Raw genomic sequence first — 18,254 nt, forward strand, 5'->3', positions numbered from 1 at the left:
TGTCCACTGTTCAGATTGTCATGTGTGAAATATCTACTTTTAAATGGTGTAAAGCTTGTGGGGGGGGGGGGGGGGGGGGGGGGTGGGTTCATTGGGCTGATTAAAGCTCGCACGTGTTAAAATGAACGTTTGTTTCCCGTAGGGGGCGGGGGAGATGATTAATGAAGCCGCTCTGGCCATGGAGTACGGCGCCTCGTGCGAGGACGTGGCCCGGGTCTGCCACGCCCACCCTGTACGTACCGCCGTGCACCGTCCACGAATCAGTACTTTGGTTAAAGGTTTTGTGTGTGTCGGGATTTGTTGAACAAATTCCACTTTTTTATGTTTTGACTGCACGTTTTTCACCTTTAAAAGTTTATACAAATGAAAGTTATTCATGAAGCGTTTGCCAACAACCGCTGCCGAACACAAAACGATAAACGGTGAAAAGATGATGCCGAACAAGAAACCATAAAAACAATAAAGACGTAAATATAATGAGAAAATGTCAGTTCTCTTATCAGCCAGTGAGTGTATTTCCTATTTCTTCATTTATGTTCTCCATAAACAAGAACTGCTTATGAAGTCGTAGTGCTCCTTGAATGCATGTCGCCCTTCATCTTCCATTTTTGTTCACTTAAGATTATGATGATGAAAAATGAGTTGCAGCCGTTTTCACGACCTCTTCTACAATTCTGTGAGATCTTCAAGATGCACTCGGTGTCTTGTAAATGACTTTCAGCTATTTATCACCTAATTTTAGCTCCATGTCTGTAAAACTGACTGTTAGCTGAGACGGCCATCTTGAACTGGGTTCTGTCCAGCAGCTTATCAGTTGTACTGGTTCATTCAGGGATTACTTTGAGAGTTTTATTGAAATTAATTCAGTGGCTGAAGAAATATTTTGCTAACACACGCACACACAGGCATGGACAAAAACATCATCCCTCTTTGTCTTTTGGCGGTGGGTAATAATTTTACTGTAGAGCTTTGTGTTCACTTTGTTGTAGATTTTTAAAAATATATCTTCACGTTCAGTTTCTCCAAAACCAGGACCTTTGTTTTCTACCTTTGATCAATGACTACAGCTGTCTAACCAGGTTGACTCGGGTCCTCTGGACAGTTCTTTGTTGAAACGTTTAGTCTTTCATCCAGAAGACTTCTTCAGTCTGACTGAAGAAGTCTTTCATCTAAAAACTCACTGACTGAAACCTGCAGTTTATCAGATCTCAGAAAGCCGAACCGCTCAAATCTAATCGATGATGTCATCTGCTTCTCTTCGCTTGTGAACGTCTGTTGAGTCACATTCTGACGCTCGTGCGCACTCACTCATTTTGAAGAGAAAACTTGACGCGTGTCGGACGTTAGCCTAGCCTGCTACTGCTAACCCCTTCTGGACTCGAGCTCTGCGTAACATCTACGTCACCACGCACTGACGTAGTTGTGTCACGGCGTTTTCTGTTCGGCCGCTTCAACCCAAACAGAAAGAGAAACTCTGTAATCATATTGAAAATGTGCTTAAAACTCATATCACCGTTACTGAATAAAAGTACATCGTGATGTGTATCGATGTCAAATTATTGTGCAGCCCTAGTTTCAACAAAGAAGAACCGTCCGGAGGACCTGACTCAACCTGGTTGGATTCATCTACCTGGATTATTGAGCAGCGTCAGAGCCACGTCTGTCATGTCTCAGCATCACCTGGTCTCCTAAAGGAGGGGGCGGATGTGTATATCTTTAAGTAACGCCAGACCTTTGATGGTGTGAATGCTGAGCCAGCATTTCTTCAGAACATTCTTCTTTTTTAATTCTGTTTCAGCGCAGTATTCTTGTGGTCTTACGCTACTTTTAACTATTGTTTTGCTACATTTAGCTTTCAGAAGCCTGCATGCAGGTCCTGTTGATGTAGATTTTAATTGAGGCTCATAAATTCTGCCAGGGATTTTAATTTAAATACTAAAATGTCGAGATGTCAGTAAAGGCCCTCCCTCTTTGAATGACACTTCTTTTGTCCAGCCAGGTCGATCTGTGTCTCTCCAGAGCCAATAAAATTCACTGAGCACCAACTACAACTAGTTATTGCAGAGGTTAATAATAGGGATGCACGATATTATCGGCATGGTATCGGCCGATATTGGCGATAAAGTTAAATATCGGACATCGGCCATTCCATCAAAATGATTCACCAATATTAAAGGCTTCTGTTTCTAATTAATTTTTAATTGAAGAGACTGTCAAGTTTATTTATTAATGCACTTATGCGCTTTCCACTTTTCGCTTGTGAACAGATCGAGTTTAGATTTGTGAAAATTTACAAATGTGCACTGTTCGAGTGTTGTCATTGTGTTGGAGAGTAAACATCATGAATAAATTTGGCATTAAACATAATTCAAGTTGAGGTGTTGCATCTTTTTGGCATCTGCATTTGGTAGCAGGTCAAACTGACAAAGACCTGCAGAATAATGTAGTATTTAATTCCACAGCAGAGAAAGCTGTGTAGTCTCTGTAAGGAGGTCTAGGGGGAAATATCGGTATTGGTATCGGTTATTGGCCAAATAAGTTTGAACTTATTGGCATATTGGATATCGGCCAAAAATTCAATACCGTGCATCCCTAGTTAAAATTATTTAGGGTGTTATGTGTTAGTGGAATTGCCTGGCCTTTTACTACTTTTAGCTTTTCGCTACCTCGTTGCCCATTTTTAGCTTTTAGCTAGTAGTCTGCCTCTTTAACAGCTCAGTTTTAGCTTCTTTCAGCAGTCGTTCAACACGTTTTTATTGTTGTTTCCACCCAGAGCTCAGTTGTTTTACGTTGTAACTTTAAAGCTGTGACTTTCACGGCAGTTCTTATGTTTTTTGAAGAAATTAAAACGGCCACGTGTTTTACCCATCTGTTGGTTTGTGTCTGCAGACGGTGTCGGAAGCTTTCAGAGAAGCCAACCTGGCGGCCTCCTTTGGCAAAGCCATCAACTTTTAACTTGCCAGCTGCTGCCACGCCCTCGGTGGGCATCATGGTGGGAAAACAGGAAGCTGTGTGTCCGGGACAAAACTATACCAACTTTAACCTGCTGGGATCCAGTGTGTTCATCCAAACTACCACAGTCAGATTTATGTTATTTAAATGTTCTCAACAAAACAATAAAAGACGTTTAAATGATAAAGACACGCTGACTCTGCTTTTTAACATATTGTTCAAATGTTTTAATCTCCCGTATAAAAGACACATCACCAATAAAATCCCACTGTCTGACATCAAATCACACAGACCGTTTTAGGTCGATTCCTAAACTTCTATTGTTTCAATGCTCAAGTATTGATGAGAAAACGTCACTTTTCTTTTTTACTGTATTCAAAGTCACGTTTCCACCCATGTTAGTGATGAATGTTAGTATTTGGTAGTGTTGCCTTTAAACTGTTTAAAGTCCAGCACCCACTGTCATAGAATACAAAGATTTTTTTTTTCCGTGTCAGAACGTCGTGTTGAGAAAATAAACCAGTCAAAGAAACAGGTGAGCACACGGACGATGATTACCGAAGGCCGACATCACACCAGGGTTCAGGCGGCCACTCGGTGAACTCTTCCTTTTCTGAAACAAATGATGGCTCTCCCACTTCCTCACCAAATCATTTTAATCTCTGGCTCTTCTGTCTGAGAAGGTCCTAACCCTGAGGCTCCGTCCATGTCTTGGTCCGAGCATCCGTCTCCCAGCTGCAGCTTCATGTTCAAAAACTGCCTCATTGTTTGAGTCGAACTAAAACTGACTCGACTAAACTAGAATCCAAACACGCTAAATGCCACATCTCTACTCACTCCAGCTCTCGCGGTCTCACCGTCAAACTTCCTTCAACTTCTGCGTCTTTTTCTTCTTCCTGTAGATTTTTTGCAGATGTACATTTTGTTTGTTGGCAGGGGAGTTGAGTATTTTCCCATGAGACTTTCCATGACCTGGTAAACACAAACACATAGTGAGGATGAACTGGGAACGTCTGGTGGAGCCACCCCGTCCATGTGATCTTCAACTCACACCTCCAGGAGAGTTTTTCACCTGTCCCAGGTAAGGCTGGACATGTTCAGAGCATGTATTGCAGATGCAGCTTCCAGGAGGTGTAGCCTGAAGGTCATTTGTAGCGACAACCAATGGACCCGCTGGTGGACGCCAGCAGTGATGGAGACCATCAGGCTGGAGAAGGAGGCCTTCAGGACTTGGCTGTCCCGGAGGACTCCTGAAGCAGGTACGGGGGGGGAAGGGGCAGAAGGACTACAGCGTCGGTGGTTACAGATGTACTCCAGTTTCCTCCCACAAACCAAAAACATGCATGTTAGTCTGATTGGTAACTCTAAATTGTCCCTAGGTGAGAGAGCGAATGGTTGTTTGTCTCGTTTGTCTCTGTGTCCCTGTGATGGACTGGAGACATGTCCAGGGTGTCCCTCGCACAGTGACTGCTGGACATGGGCACCTGCGACCCCCGTGACCCAAAATGGAAGAGGCAGGTAAAAAAGATAATGGATGGATGGATGTAATTTAAATAAATATTCTATAGCTCCACCTGTGTTTGAGCACGTGTGTGTGTGTGTGTGTGTGTGTGTGTGTGTGTTTGAGTACGTGTGTGTGTGTGTTTGAGTACGTGTGTGTGTGTTTGAGCACGTGTGTGTGTGTTTAGCAGGTGTGGTGCTGCTGCAGCTTGAAGACGCACTCGGGAGCTGAAGATGACAGAGTGACAGAAGAACAGTGAAGTTTTTCAGCCGAATGAACAAAATTAAAGGAATGAGGTGTAAATAATCAAAAAGGACCTTCTGGACCAACTTCCCGTGACTCTCAGGTATTTTTACTCTCGTTTTTATTTTTATTCGTTTAGAGAAGTCTGATGGATCCACGGGACACAGTGACTGAATGAAGAAGCTCCGTCACATTTACGCGTTCTTCTGTTTGTCTACTTACACTTTCTGTCTTACGTCCTTTCACTGTGAGCTTGAGTTTAATTTAAGAAATGTTGTTGCCCAAAGTGCTGTCCATAAAATCATGAAAGGTGTAATCCAAGGTTTGCATATCGCCCGCTGCCTTTCGTGCCACATCTGGAACTAAAAGCAGCTTTAGATGAGAAACCATGGAGTTATAGCAGCTTTGGTCCAACCTTATAAAGGATGTCATGTGTGATCTGTTAGCCTTCAGAGCACGTGTTATTAATTACTCTCAGCTACTACTAATGTGTGTAAAACTGATTCAGTCATTTTTGTCCTCTGTTGTGGAGCGAACAGGGGATTTGGAAATCCTGTTCATCCGTCCGTAAGTCGGGTTGATCTTGTGAGCGTTAACTTTTGTTTTGGTGTGCCGCTTCATCTCGGCGTAACAAAGGCCCCCATCAAAAACTGGGTTTGCCACATCAGAATCCAAGATGGCTGCCATCATATACATGTAAAGTTCATGAGTTCAGTAACTTCACAGCAAAATGCCGACTTGTTGCTGCATCTAGGTGTAAAAAAGTATTTTATTATGAACCTCTCCTCCCTGTCCTCTCATCCAGCCGGTCAAAGCAGATGGTCTCTTGTCCTGAGCTGGTTCTGCTGGAGGTTTCTTCCTGTTAAAGGGAGTTTTTCTTTCCACTGTCTCCACTGTGCTTGCTCAGGATGGGAGACTGCAACGAAGCTAAGATTCAACTTGTCTGCTGGATTCTTAGATAGAGAACTTTACTAATTGGCTTTTATGTGCATGTTCCTGTAAAGTCCTGAGACAACTTTGTGTGATTTGGTGCTTTATAAATAAACTGAATTGAGTTGAACCTTTTATTTAACCAGACAAATCCCACTGAGATCACAGATCAGGTCTGGAGTCTGCACCTGAATCAGTCTAACATGCATGTTTTTGGTCTGTGGGAGGAAACCGGAGCACCCGGAGAAAACCCACGCATGCACGGAGAGAACATGTAAACTCCACACAGAAAGACCCCAGGTCCAACTGGGGATTGAACCCAGGACCTTCTTGCTGTGAGGCAACAGTACTAACCACTGAGCCATCGTGCTGCCGGGCTGTTCTCCTCCACAGTGTAACTTCTACCCATTTGATTATCTTGCACCAAAAACATTTAGGTTTACCTTCATTCACTGTTCAGTTCCAGCCCATAAAACTCTCATCTCCAAAACTACCAACATTCACCCTTGAAATCCTAAAAACTGGTCCAGATGACATGATTTCACCTTTGTTTTGTTATCTACCTGGATGATTGAGCCTTCAAACCATTTATTTGTCCTGACGTATGCCTTGAGGCTGTGGTAGCCGTCCTAAATCAAACAGATCCCTAAAGGTAATCGGGTGTAGACATGGGCGTTTAGTTTTTGAGTGTTTTGTTTGCACGTCGCATCATCGTCAGCAGAATAAAGAAGCTGCAGCACAATCCTAATAAATCTTTGTCCTTTGCTCTGAAAACGAGTCCTAAACACCAGCTTTGGTTTCCTGGATGACTGAGCTCCAGGTTGTCCTCAGGCTGCTTTGATGAGCAGCCATTTGTCTGTAACAGTTGGTTGTTATGCACTGATGATCCATTGTTTTAGACCGATGGTCCTTCTTTGTGCACGTGTAAAGCCAGTTTCTGGGAACTCCGCAGCAGACTGGTTTGAAACACGTCAATGGTTTGATGTTTATAAGACAGATCCTGTTGGCAGGCCTCAGACTGATGAAGACTTTCGGATGAAGGACGAAACGTTTCTTCCAGATGATCTGATTTAAGCTTTCTGTGTCCACCATCCCAATGGTGATAAAAATAAAACAGGTTGCAAACTGAATTCTTTTATTTCTGATTTACTTTTGGATTTTTCAAACAGTCGGAACAGACGGCTTTAAATGCACCACTTGGATTGAAAGTGTCCCGGCTGCAGCTAAAGTCTGCAGGAAGTCTTGATTACACTGAAAACAGTCAATAAACAGATGCTTCCTCAAGATGAAAAACTTTAAGGACTGGGGTTCGTTGGGGCGGGGGGTCTTTTCCAGTCCAGTCAGAAAGTTAAACATCATTTCCTTCCTCTTTAATTGCTCTCCAACACAAAGTGAATTTTTTTTCTGAGTGTGAAACACTTGAGTGTCGAGCAGCCGTCTGGGTGGAGCTCCTGACGTTGGTGATTTTATTGAAACATCCAGAGAAGTGAGTACAACTCACAAGATGTTTTTATTTAAAGAGCTGAAACCACATCATGGTCTGAAGGTCATCACTTCTTACGCCTTACTTGGATAGGTTCTCAGTACTGTGGTAGTGTTACGGTATTTACTGTGAAAGTTAACATTGTACTAGTCTTTCTGTTTAAAACGATCAAAACTTTGTGTAATTTGCACGTTTTGGCCTCAGCTCAAGAAAGATAAAGAAATAATTATCTTTCTGAATTAGAAGAAAGGTTTGGGCGACGTTAACCTGAGTCAGTGGGTAAAAATGCAGGTAGGTGCGTGTTTGCAAAGTTCGTGCGCTGTTATCAGAGCATGAAACAGGCGTGGAGTTAATGTGCAGCTCGCAGCTGTTTGTTCATGGTGGAGACCTGCAGGTCTTCACCCAGGCATGGCAGCACACCTCTGATCTTTATCAGCTTTCATACAACAACACTGATGCGGACGAAGATTTCCCCCCTGTACCTTGACTTAACAAAGTTTTAGGCCCTGTCACACAGAAATGCTGTTTTTCCAGAACATTTTTTAAATTTCTCTGTGAACACGGTACAGTTTCTAGACATGTCATCCACACTGAAGCCAGGCAGCAGTAACTATTCAGTCAGTTTCTGCAGGTTAATCCCATTGAGCCTCGGGGACTCACTTACAAGAGAGACCTGAAAACCATGTCAGACCTGAGTGTGGCGCTGTAACTCTGCCATACACCAAAAACTGCAGCAGAAACACAACAGGTGACACGAGCAAAAACATAAAGTTTCATGGCCTGAAACCAGCAGCAAACTGTAACCACGAGAGTGAGCCTTCAATTCAAATGTAGTATTTGTCTGTCATGGTGTGGAATGCTGAAATCAGACACACAACTCATTGTTACACGTTAAGGTTCACAGACAGGAATTTTGGTCGATGCACATTTGAAGCCATGTGTTGAAAACTTGATAAAGAAGCTGAAATTAAAGCTGGGCTTCTTTTTCAGCAATAGATCTTTCTTAACTCTGAACGCCAGAAAGCACCTTGTATCCTCTACCTTCCTTCTCTCTATTGACTACGGCGACATTATTTACATGAATGTTCCTGCCAGCTGCTTGCAGATGTTGGATGCTGTCTATCGTGGCACGCTAAGATGCGTAACTGGTTGTAACTACCGTACCACTGCTTCCTGTACGTTTTAGTCAGCTGGTCATCATTACCTACATGTAGACAGCGTGACACGGGTTCATGTTCATCTATAAATCCCTCCTTGGTCTGCTGCCTTCTTATATCTCCTCCCACATGACACGGCGTCAGTGCAGTTACAGCGTGCGCTCTCAGGACATCATTACCTGCAGCGTTCCCTCAGTTCAGACTGAACTTGGCATAAAGGCCTTTCCCTACTCAGCTCCTGCACCTGGAACACCCTGCAACAGGAAGTGAAGTGTCCACCTTGATTTCTTTAAGGGGGTTTCAAACATTTCTTAATGTCAATAGAAAAATTAAGGCAGATATCATGTTCTTGTTTTTAGTTTTCCACGCTGTTTCACAGCACCCTGATTTATTGTTTCATGCACTCATTTTATTTTAACTGCATTTTTACTGTAGTTTATTGTTGTCATTGTTTACTGTTCTTGTTGTCTGTACTTTATATGTTCTGTCTGGATCAGGTCCTTCTTGTAAATGAGTCCTCGTGGCTCAATGAGACTCGCTGCTATAAATAAGGGTTGAGTGAACGAGTAAAAAGAGCTTATCTTTGTATTCACGTGTTTAGGCTTTGGGGGTTATTGTGCTAAAAGTCCCATATTTAAATAAAAGCTCTGATAAAACCATTATAATGTCTATGCTATGTATTAATATATTGAACTATTAGATGGGTGTATCCATGAAGAAACATTATTTGTGATTGAATTCCACAGTTCAAATGGCGTCATTTGATGTTAGTTGGTTTCACAGCAGCTCTTACATGATGAAGAAATGATGTTGGACACATCAGCTGCATCTGGAACTCAGACGTTCCTCTTTGGGACGCAGATCTTTTTATTCATACTGGCACGTCACATGTCAATCGGTGCACTTCAGTCTGTTCCTTCTACTGCACTTTCCAAATGTCAACTTGGGTTTGGAGCTCGGAGTAGATCTGCTGCTTCTCCAACTGAAAAGACTCAGTTGAGGTGGTTTGAGCATCTAATTAGGATGCCTCTATGTCTTTTCTTCTTGTGTATCTTCTCTGGCCTGGGGATGCTTCAGGGTCCCCCAGGAGGACCTGGACAGTGTCCCTGGAGAAAGAAGTGTCTGTTTCTCTCCTGGAACTGCTGCATTTGCAACCCGACAACTGATAAATGGTAGAGGATAGAAGACAGAGAAGTTTTCAAAAAAACTAGATAAGATGAGGTAGTAAAGTTAACATTGCTGTTCAGGGCTGACGCGCTTCCTTTGGCATTGTAGAATTTGTTCAAGTTAAAACTAAAAACATCTCGTTCTGTTTAAATGAGTTGCATCACTCTCGTAAATTCAAATGATCACCTTTTAGAAAATGAAGGGCAGTGATGTGTGGGGTAATTAAATAATAACAGTTTATATGTTAGTTTTTATTCTCACAAATGATGTAACACTTAAAACATCACTACTATAATACTAAAACTAACACCTACATTTCCACTAACCTTTCAGTTTTACCTCTTCATAGATCTTGCTGCCAGACCTCTTCATCAGCCTCATTATGCCTGCCATTCATCAACCATTGTCTGTGAGATCTAAGCCATCAGCCACGGCTGGAAGGGCCTCAGCCAAATTAGCTGTCACTGCTCAGCCCACCACATCCACCAACACTACCACCAATACCAGTGCTGTTAACTTCTTTGATGACCTGCTGAATCACATTCCTTGTAAGTCACCAAAGAACACCTTCGTCTGAACAACCCTGCACCCATACTACAATTTTGTTTTGTTTGTAGGGACTGGTTGTGCACCATTAACACATTAAAGCTGCAAAACATAATGAACAGCTAACTACTAAAAGTCCATTCTGGGTTTTCCTGGTTGTTAACTTTAGAGAATGAGTGTTTGTCCTTCATGAGTCAACACATCAACTTTGTGCTCAAAATGCAAACTAAAGACTTTAAATTTGTGTCTTCAAAGTTAAAAACATTAACTTTTGAAAGGGGTGGCCGAGCTGAAACCCTTACACTGAACTCAAGACATTCCATCTTCTTTAGTTGAACTTTGAGTTGAGTTGTGTCTTTCTTATCCTGGTCAAGGAACAGTGGACCAGATTATTTTTTATTGCAGAGATGCTTAAGGTCTCAAGGAAGTGTGACACTCCAGTCTACGTGCATCTTATGGATTTTTAATCAAATGCTGAGGCTGCTGTAAGGATTTACCCGGGCCCAGTATAAGTGAAAGGAGAGATGTGTTGCCAACCTTAGCACAAAGTCAGTCTTGTTCTTGGTGCAGGTGGGACTCAGAACTGTCTCTTGTCTTTGATCCTACTTTTGGTGTTCATAGTCAGCATCTCAAAGTGCAGTTTTGGACAAGACCGTGTCTGATGTGGAAATTCCAGGGTCTCGTCACTGCCATTTGCAGATTATGTGGTTCTTTTGGCGTCTTTAGGCCATGACCTTTGGCATGTATTGGGGCAGTTCACTGATAATTGTAAAGCAACAGGGATGGTAGTCATCTCCTCTAATTCTGAGGCCATGCTTCTCAACCAGAAACAGGTGGAATGCCAAGCTCAGCCCAAGAGTTAAAGGAGCTCCATCATCCACAGGGATCGGAGTAAAATTGCCACTTCTTCTAATTGAATACAGTTTGTGTTAAGTGGTTTGGGCATCTGAATGAGATGTCCCCTCATCCTAGTTCTGCTGCCGCTGCAACCTACCTGTCTGTTTTATATCACTGTCATCACAGCGCAGTAGAAATCCTACTCCTGCATTTTTGTCCATCTTCTATTCTGCAGTGCCACGATGGGCGATCTATGTCATCATTGCAGCCGGCATCCTGCTGATTCTGCTCTGCTGCCTGTGTCTCTGCATCAAATGTTGCAGAAAAGGGAAGAAGAAGAAGAAAAGGCAGAGGGACGAGCAGATCAACATGAAAGGAATGGATGGAAAAACCAACTCGGTTCTGGTGAGACCCAGACATTGGGTGTGGTGGGAAACCATCAGTCGTATATTAAACAGTCCCTCAAGAAATTTGTGGACTTTCTTTTGTGATTGTTTCTGGCTAAAATATCTGATTTTACATTAATTTACATTAATGTTCTAGAATTGCGCTGCTCCAGATGGCTGCATGTTGGAGCAGCTCTGTTACTTTCATTCTGAGATTTTGCTTTTGGAAACTTTAGTTCTTCTTTTTCTGGATGTAAATCACATTTTTTTGGATGATTGTTTCCTCTGGTATCAGATGCTGTGCAGCTGGAAGGATTTTTACTGAAACTTTTTTAGTTTTGGACATTTGTTATGATGCGTAACCATGGCAACAAAGCAGTTTTATACAACCATCAGCAGCTGATTAACATCTCAAAAGCTCAAATAATATCTCAACTACAGCCCCGAATCTCAAATGAGTTGAAAAGGATGTTCTGTGGATGCATTCTCATCTATCTGCCAGCTGTGATCGAGTGCCTGACCACTGAGATCCTGGAACTAGCTGGAAACACGGCTCATGACAGCAGAAGGACAGGATCATCCCTCGGCACCTACAGTTGGCTGTCCGTAGCGACGAGGAGCTCGGCAGACTGCTGGGAGGAGTGGCCATCGCTCTGGGAGGAGTTCTGCCCGGTATTGGGGCGGTCCTACAGCCTGGGGGAACCGAGAGGCCAGACGAGTCTGGGTGGATGGATCAGACGGCATCTGCAGCCAGTTTCTTAGGATCCACTGTGGGATGGACCTTTACAAGAGATCCTTCCTGTCTACAGCATCAGCATCTATAACATCTCTTAATGAAATGAGGATAACGAGTTACAACAACAAATAATTTCCCTTTGGGATTAATAAAGTATTTTTGGATTGAATTGAATTTGAAGTTGTGATCAGTGTTTTATAGCTTTGCTTTTATTCCAAAATTAAATGAATTTACAAAATCATGTAATGACTTTTAAAAAATAAACAAAATTGTTTAAATGTAGCGTACCAAATGTAATGAATGAAACTGTGACTCACTTGAATACAAGTAATTTCTTGCTCTGTGTAAGCCAGAAGGTGATTTTTAGTAATGTTATATTTCTGTTTCACATTTATATTGTCAACTGTTATTGATGTATTGAATCTTTATTGCTCTGATAGATCTTATCTCCTCTGTTAAAGAGTGATGTGATATTTAGTTAAAAGTGCAGACCAGTTTACACGTGTGGGCCTGTACCAGAGCTGAGCCTGCTGATAGACACTGTTCTTATCAGGACTATGGAAGTTTCTGGCAGTGTTTACGGACAACTCACCACCTTTGTCATCCTCCTTCTCATGAATGTATCATGACGTCATTTTGTCTGCTGTTTATGTGCGAGGTCTTTTTTTCCAACTCTCACGCTGAACCCCGGCCGGGACATAATGCGAGATACGATTTTTTTTTTTTACCTTCCTTCCTCCCCTCGTGTTTTCATTTTTCCATACTTTTTTCTGTCTTAAACAGGTCTCGCTTGTAAATGATTCTCCGAGGCTCAATGTGATTAATCTGTATAAATAAAGATTGAATGAATATTACTACTACTAATTATTACTACTGATATTACTACTTGTGGAATGACAGTGCCAGCTGGCTAGATGCTCATATTCATTTTATTTATTTATTTATTTATTTTTTCTGAAGTGTGCACTTGTCTGACATTCCTTTGCTCCTCTTCCAGGTTCAGCCAGATGTTGGGGATGTTGACTACGGCTCCACCAAACCACACAGAGGAAAGTTGCTCTATTCCTTGGAGTACAATGGCGCTCAGTCTGAGGTAGCGGACCTTCATTTCTCATCAAGCGACACACGGGACATGAAGATGAATTACATTATTAGTGCAGACTCCTGGTGCACGTGCACACACACAGCAGTTTGTGCTATTGTGGATGAATATCATTATTCAACATTATCATTAAGTAGAAATAGATGACACTGAGTCTGTAAGTGACAGCAAAAATGGGAGTTTTGAAATGTTGATCAGTGAGAAGAGCAACAAAACCCACAAACCCAACCCCTGCAGACTCACCAACACTTCATACACTTTGTGCATCACTACAGACGTTCAACTCACATTCTCATCAGGGAAGATGCTCTGGGTCAGCCTAACTGAAACTGAAGGCCACAGTGCAGACTTCATGGAGTCTGTAACTCCTGTCCTCGTAGGTTCACTGACAGCGTTTTATGTCTAGACAGACAGACAGACAGACAGACAGACAGACAGACAGACAGACAGATAGATAGATAGACTTTCTTTCTTTCTAGATAAGGATCCATCCGTCTAACTACGGTAATTGATCTCCCTCAATCAATAAATTAAAAATCAGGTCTGTGTCATTGCTGGAAACAAATCAAAAAGCACCATGAAGTGTTAACACCCGCCTCAGGATCCAGAAACAACTGGGACCCTGTGCACATAATGTCGTTGCACCACATGTGATGGAAATGACGATAAAGTTGACTTGAACGTGAATAAAATTCTGCTTCTCCTTTATTTATTTAGTTAGTTGGGTTTAGTTTTAAGATGATGATGTCATCTTAGATTTATACAGTCCAGTAGCGACCTCTGACCCCAGAGCCGTGTGCTTTACGTGATTTGTTGTTGTTTTACAGCTTACAGTAGGAATCAAACAAGCAACCAGCCTGAAGGCCATGGACCTGGGCAGGAGCTCCGACCCGTATGTCAAACTCTACATCCTCCCCGAAAAGTCCAAAACATACGAGACCAAAGTGTTCAAGAACACGCTGAACCCCGTCTTCAACGAGCAGTTCGTCTTCCAGGTAGAGAGGACGTTTTCTGCTCGCACACATTTCCTGAGCATCTATAACAAAATGCATCATTTTAAAAGTTGACGCCATAAATAAAATACAAATCCTGAAATAACGACAGAATAAAGTACACTGTTGTTGTTGTTCTTTCACAAGTTTGTCGTTGACACTAGTTTGTCCTTTGAGATCATGAACGAGCCTAAAAGACAAAAAATGGGATAACTTACAGGACTGGTTAAAAGTTACAGGACTGGTTAAAAGTTACAGGATTGGTTAAAAGTTACATGATTAGTTAAAAGTTACAGGACTAGTTAAAAGTTACAGGACTGGTTAAAAGTTACAGGATTAGTTAAACGTTACAGGACTAGTTAAAAGTTACAGGACTAGTTAAACATTACAGGACTGGTTAAAAGTTACAGGACTAGTTAAAAGTTACAGGACTAGTTAAAGTTACAGGACTGGTTAAAAGTTACAGGACTAGTTAAAAGTTACATGATTAGTTAAAAGTTACAGGACTAGTTAAAAGTTACAGGACTAGTTAAAAGTTACAGGACTAGTTAAAGTTACAGGACTGGTTAAAAGTTACAGGACTAGTTAAAAGTTACATGATTAGTTAAAAGTTACAGGACTAGTTAAAAGTTACAGGACTAGTTAAAAGTTACAGGACTAGTTAAAGTTACAGGACTAGTTAACAGCGAGGAGCATTTCAACACTTTCTTTTTGCTGTTCTGATACTTGAATACAAAATGCCATCAAAAGATGGAGAGGAGGATTTACCTGCAGTTCCCTTCGTACAGGTGAACATGTGGTACTTCCTGTTTATAACTGTTGTATTCAGCTGATCATGAGGTCACCCACAGGGCTTTATTCATCTTTTACATTTTTGCAGACTCCGTTTAGGTTTAGAAAATGTAATGAACGGTGCTCCACCCTCTACACGCTCAGCGTAACTCTGTCTGGATTAAATGTTTTCCACTGACGACGTTTAAACATTTTTCTGATGATTTTTCACAAAATCTCTGACTGCAAAGTGTTCGTAATGCAAATCCCTAGAAGATGTCAGAGGAAAAGGGGGTGGAGCTCCTGCAGGTAACGGACGTTTACCTTCGGGACAAACTGAGGTCGCTGACTGGTCGATTGGTGATGAGCGTACTGGTTGATTGACAGGTGGTGTCGAGGATCCGACTCGTGCAAAATAAAAACCATGGATTTCACTGGCCCGTGTAAGACTGTCATCATTTATTCCATATTTATCCATTCTCTTACTCGCTTCCTCCTTTTTGGGTCATGGGGTCACTGGTGCTCATGTCCAGCAGTCACTGTGCAAGAGACAGAGGACACCCTGGACATGTCTCCAGTCCATCACAGGGACACTTAAACCAGTCAGCCTAACATGCATGTTTCTGGTCTGTGGGAGGAAACTGGAGTGCCTGGAGAAAACCCATGCAGCACGGAGAGAACATGCAAACTCCACCCAGAATGGGCCTGGCCAGGATTTGAACCGGGGACACGTGCTCGCTGAGAGGCGGCAGCTCTACCAACTGCGCCACCGTGCCGCCCCATTCCATATTTATTTCAAATTTATTAAATATTTCGGTGAATCTATGTTTTCAAAACTGATCTCCCTAAAGTCCCAATGATGATTTTTTTTTTTTCAGAGGTGCTTGAGCACCCTTACAAAGAGGTTAAAATCACCACTGGTTTGAGACCCTGGCAACAGAGACGTAGAGACCGATGGAGATTTTTAGGTTCTGAGACGAGGTGATTTCAGGGTCCTGACACACCAGAACCTTTAAGAACTTCTGTCAACATATGAAAAATGTGTCCAACACGCTGGCATACGAAACACGATAAAAATCCACAAGACATCATTTAATCTGGTTGATCTTTTTGAGTATAAAATAATTTGAGTTGTTAGTCGTGACATTGTTTGTTGGCTTTAGATGAGTGAGAAGGTCAGTGGTGTGTTTCCTTCTTCTAACTGGAGTAATGTTCCCCAGCTCCCCAAGGCCTCCCTTCTGAAGTCGACTGCTGTAATGAAGGTGTTCGACTTCAACCGCTTCACCAAACACGAGGTCATCGGTGAGCTAAGAGTGCAGCTCTGCAGCGTTGACTGGAACCACGTCATCGAAGAGTGGCAGGACCTGGCTGAGCCGGCCAAGTTCGAGGTTTTACGTCTTTGCCTCCACCGTTCTTTCACGCTGCACTCGTTTCATTACGTTAGAGAAGACGTGAATCTTTAATTAGCACTTTATTTGTTGGACTTTCAGTTAAAACTAGAGACACTGCATTTCCTACAAATATGCAGTGTGAATGCTTATTGCTGAAGAACGTCTGAAAGTAGCTAAATACAGTACATGCTGAAATTTAGCTGAAATGGAAGAACAAGCCCAAGTTAACAGAAAAAAGCAGAAAGAACACATATTTGCTGATTTGGGTTTAAATAAGCAGAAATGAGCAACAACAAAAAAATAGCTGAAAAAGCAGAAAGAAGCTTAAACTACCAGAAGGAAATGGAACGAGCTACATTTAGCACAAAATAGCTAAAGAGTAGCTGAAATTGCAGAAAAATATGAAACTAGCAGAAAAAGGCTGAAAGGCGCATAACAAACTGAAATTAGTAGAAAGAAGTTCATTAGGCTGAAAGTAACCGAAATTACAAAAAAAAAATTGAATTTATCTGAAAACAGCTGAAATTAGCAAAAATATTTTTTAAAAAGTAGCTGAAAAAATAGAACAAGCTCAAATTAGCAGAAAAAAGCAGAAAGAACGTTTGTCTAATTAGGCTGAAAGAAACAGAAATGAGCACAAAATTATCTGAAAAAAAGCTGAAATTAGCTTAAAAAGTAGAAAGAAGCTTAAATTAGCAGAAGGAAGTGGAGAGAGTACATTTTTGATGAATTAGGCTGAAAAAGTTCAAAAGAGTGCCAAAACTATGGAATTAGCTGAAAAGGCTAACTTTAGCATAAGAACAGTTATAACTTGCTGAAAAACTGGAACTTGCAGAAATGAGATGAAATGAGCATAACGAGCTGAGATTAGCAAAGAGACGTTAGAAGAAGCACAAAACAGCTGAAATTAGCTGAAATTAGCTGAAAAATGTTTAAATTTGCATAAGGGAGCTGGAAGAAGCTGAAGCAGAAGAAAACATGAAAGGAGCAGTAAAAGGTTGTAAACACATGTAAAGATTTGAAAATGAGCTCAATTCATTCTCTATGAGAAGAAAATGCAGAAAAGGATAAAGATGTCAAAAAGCTAAAGTTGCCCTGAAAGAGCTGAACATTTTGATTTATAATTTATTGAAATAACGTGAAAACTGCGGGACGAGAATCGTAGAGATCACAGTAGAGCGAACGCTTCACAAACATTCACACAATTATTGATGAGTCTAAATCCATAAACACTTGGAGCTCCATGTGTGCGTTTGGAAACGTGTCACTGGATGTGATTTAACGTACAGGATGCATGAAGTGCCGTGCACTCTACTACAACGATCAGCTTTAACATATAATTTAGCATCTTTGAGCGTTAGGGCCGGAGCCTCGGCTGCAGGGCTTTAGCCACACGTCGTGTTTTAGTTGAGAAGTTTTGTGTTTCATGTGTGCGAACACCTTTTCTAACTGGAATAAAGTGTAAGAAGATGTTTTTATTGTGAGGTTCCTCTGTATTTTATTTAACAAATGCCTATTCATATTTTATTTATTTATTTATTCATTTCGAACAGACAATAAAAAGTAAAACCAAAGAAAGAAAATAATGGTCATGCCAATAGACATGCAATTTTACACAATTTGTTTGAAAAGGATCAGACGTGATTTCTGCCCCGTCATACAAATCAATAAACAATCATTTAAGTCTCCCACACAAAGAACATTGATAACACTCCCACGTTAAATGACACGTAAACCAAACGTTCTCGTCACTGAATGTACAATTATTTATTTACACATTATTAATATCAGCAATAGTATTTTTTGTCTTTGAAACACTCGTCCTATTTTTCAATAAGCTCCTTTTTAAAACATTTAAACAAAAATAAAGCGAAGGACGGGTCAGTTGAACATGTGTGTGTCACAGGAGGAGAACCTGGGGGAGATCTGCTTCTCTCTGCGCTTCGTTCCAGCTGCCTGCAAACTGACCGTGGTGATCCTGGAGGCCAAGAACCTGAGGAGCATGGACCTTGGAGGAAGCTCAGGTCAGACCCACGAGCCAGACAGTCCTACCTTCATTC

General features: G+C 41.6%; 1 protein-coding gene and 1 pseudogene across 1 annotated transcript in view; both read left to right on the plus strand.

Moving 5' to 3' along the window:
- dldh (dihydrolipoamide dehydrogenase) overlaps positions 1 to 3,141 on the plus strand; it is a 13,891-nt gene extending 10,750 nt beyond the window's left edge. The window contains exons 13-14 of the mRNA XM_037682508.1: positions 143 to 232; positions 2,890 to 3,141. Of these exons, the coding sequence (XP_037538436.1) occupies positions 143 to 232; positions 2,890 to 2,955 (156 nt within the window). The 3' untranslated portion in view covers positions 2,956 to 3,141. The remainder of the gene's footprint in view (positions 1 to 142; positions 233 to 2,889) is intronic.
- Positions 3,142 to 9,896: 6,755 nt separating this feature from the next.
- The window catches only part of LOC119415894, a 9,131-nt pseudogene continuing 773 nt past the window's right edge, over positions 9,897 to 18,254 (plus strand).

This window comes from Nematolebias whitei, chromosome 10, assembly GCF_014905685.2.
Source record: "Nematolebias whitei isolate Nwh7 chromosome 10, NemWhi1, whole genome shotgun sequence".
Lineage (NCBI taxonomy): Eukaryota > Metazoa > Chordata > Actinopteri > Cyprinodontiformes > Rivulidae > Nematolebias > Nematolebias whitei.